The 2,745-nt window shown below is 45.9% G+C and overlaps 1 protein-coding gene across 1 annotated transcript in view; it reads right to left on the bottom strand.

Moving 5' to 3' along the window:
* Nucleotides 1-2,745, bottom strand: part of LOC106011234 — a gene marked incomplete at its 5' end in the record, with an annotated part of 13,394 nt that overhangs the window by 5,453 nt on the left and 5,196 nt on the right. The window contains 1 exon segment of the mRNA XM_013080121.2: nt 72-153. Within this exon segment, the coding sequence (XP_012935575.1) occupies nt 72-153 (82 nt within the window).

Genomic DNA, 2,745 nt, shown 5'->3' with positions numbered 1-2,745 from the left:
TACACACACACACACACACACACACACACACACACACACATACACACACACACATACAGCACTTCACGAACCTGTGAACACCACAGCCCAACTTTCCCTTTTTGGACGGGTACACCGTGAGTTTGATCTCTTCTCCTGCAGATGTCAGCTGGCCTGAAATAGACAGATACGATAAGATACGATAAGTCTCTATTGTGCAGATCCTGGTGTTGAAGAGAGTCAATAACGGGATGCTGAGAAAAGAGAGGCTGCAAAGCATAGAAGAAAGCAGATTGAGAAAAATAACATGGATCTATGCTCCAAGCCATACAGGCGTGGTGGGACATGAACAAGCAAAGCAAACAAACTCGTGTGCAATGCACCGGTCAATACTGGCATTAAAATAGACAAAAATGATGCTTTGACGGCCCTTGCCACCACCCTTGAAGATGAAGAGATTGAGCATGACTATGCGCCAATCTTACGACTTGCAGAACTGGGTGTCTTCAGAGGAAGTGGCAGAGCCAACAGGGTGAAAGGGGATGTAAAGACGGACTGTTAAACTGTTAACCAAATTAAGTTGCTGTGCTAAACAAAAAGGATCTCAAAGGGCCAGTAAAGATGACAGAATAATATGCTGTCAGAACACTTCTACGATTCACAAGATATATGATGCTTTCATAAACGCAACATTGCTGTTCCATAATCTCCACGCCCCCCCCCCCCAAAGCCCATGTGAAGAATGTTACATGTTTATTGTGTCTGTTAACACAGAAGGAGCAGTAACGCGTTAGAACTGCTCTTTTTAAACGTCCACCAACGATAGGACAGAGCAAAATGGATGGACAGCTCATATAAAAAAGTTCAAAATTTCTCAGTGAAACAGGGTGCCCATTGGCACGATAAGGCATGGTCGGAGCGGTTTTGCTAGCCAGATTGAGGATGCAAAGCGGTTGTCGTGGCAGAAACCGATGCGTTTTTTTTTTAGGCGACCAGTTGTGCCATCAACCCGACCCGACCCGACCCGATCCCATCCGCGATGGGCATTAGGGATTCGATTCGTAGCCACTCTAACAGCGGTACAGCATACTCCTGACTGAGCCAGTGGTAATCCCAATACAGCTGTTAATCTACTGCTATTGTTTCTTGTGCGGGGGCGAAACTCGGTAATCCGATTTCCATAGCGTAATGTTACGAGTATCTAGGTACATTGTGCTAGCCATTCATCACATTAATGAGCTGAATTATGGGCTACAAAATTGCTTACGGCAAATGATACCCCACTTGAATACTGCGTAATGCTGCTTCAAGCGCAAGGTTTCGCGGTTGCTGTATATAGTAGCATAGTTCATGCCTGTATGTCTTGATCCTTCGCATACTATTTTTAGTTTGTGTTTCTAGAGAATTTCATTTTTGTAAGTTTTGCATTTGAAACTGAAAATGGTGGAGGGGTTGTGTGTGTGTGTGTGTGTGGGGGGGGTAGGGGTGGTTGGGTAGGGGTGGTTGGGTAGGGGTGGTTGGGTAGGGGTGGGGAATGGGAGGAAGGGTCGGGGAAAGGAAGGGAAGGAGGTGGAGGGGTTGGTTGCGGAGAGGGTTGAGAAGAGACGGACGAGTGGAGACGGTTGAGTGGTGGGGGAGATGTGGATCCAAACAGTCTTCAACATAAATTAGGGACCACCTTGACAAACAGCCGGGATTTTTTAAAGAATCCGAAAAAAGAAAAAAGACAGCAAGGAATGTTTCAAAATTTTTGCTCTAAAAGTGTTAATGGGTTACCAATGCGTACTGCAAAGCTTCCTAAAGGGGAAAAACCACCTCGAGCAGCACGGAAATCCTCGAGGAATTTTAGCCAAATTTGCTGTTTTTTATCGATTTGTGTGCGGCACCACGGATATTCCTTAAAAATGTAATTTTCTGGTGCACGTCAAAACGGACTTATGGTCTCGAACTGTGCTCACTTTGGTGGCAATATAAGCCGCGTATGCGCAAAATCCAGTGTCGCATCAACATGCCACCAAGACGAAAGCTGAGAGACTTAGAAATTTGATCGTGCCAGAGGTATGGCGTGTCACACTCTGCCATTGTCCACTTGAGGCAGCGCCATCAAGCCACTGGATAAGTCCAAGAACGCCCACGTGCAGGTCGACCAAAGAAGACCACTCAAAGTGTTTGCAAGTGGTCCTTAACTTATGTTGAAGTCCGCATATGGGGTATGATATAACACAGGAGTTCGTTTATTCGTACAGTCGAACAAGAGAGACCAACTCGGGCCAGGCCTTGCACTGCCCACTTATGCGGCATACACATTTAAAGCTAAATATATTCTTCATCACCTGACTCTGACACATTAAAGATACATGTACGTTAAGAGTCGCCCGAAATACGGTCACTCAAAGCACATTGAGGAGACGTGGGGCCCAACTGTGATTCGTCTGCATGCTTCATAACGAAATGTTTTGCATATATTAGGACCAGACGACAATGCGTGCTCTTACGGTTTTTTGCTGTTGCAATTTGTCCTTTCTCTCACAGAACGAAACAACAACACCACCACCAATATTACCATCATCACCATCACTACCACCACCACCACCACCACCAACAACAACAACAACAACGACAACAACAGAACACAACAACAATGAGAGCAGAATTTTAAAAAAGCAACCCACCATCATCCATCATTTCCATTCCATCTTCTTCTGCCTCCTCCTCCTCCTCCTGCTCCTCCGCCTTCTCCACCTCCTCCTCCTCCTCCTCCTCCTC

This window comes from Aplysia californica, unplaced genomic scaffold, assembly GCF_000002075.1.
Source record: "Aplysia californica isolate F4 #8 unplaced genomic scaffold, AplCal3.0 scaffold00075, whole genome shotgun sequence".
Taxonomy (NCBI): domain Eukaryota; kingdom Metazoa; phylum Mollusca; class Gastropoda; order Aplysiida; family Aplysiidae; genus Aplysia; species Aplysia californica.
This window is presented reverse-complemented; position numbering and strand designations above follow the sequence as displayed.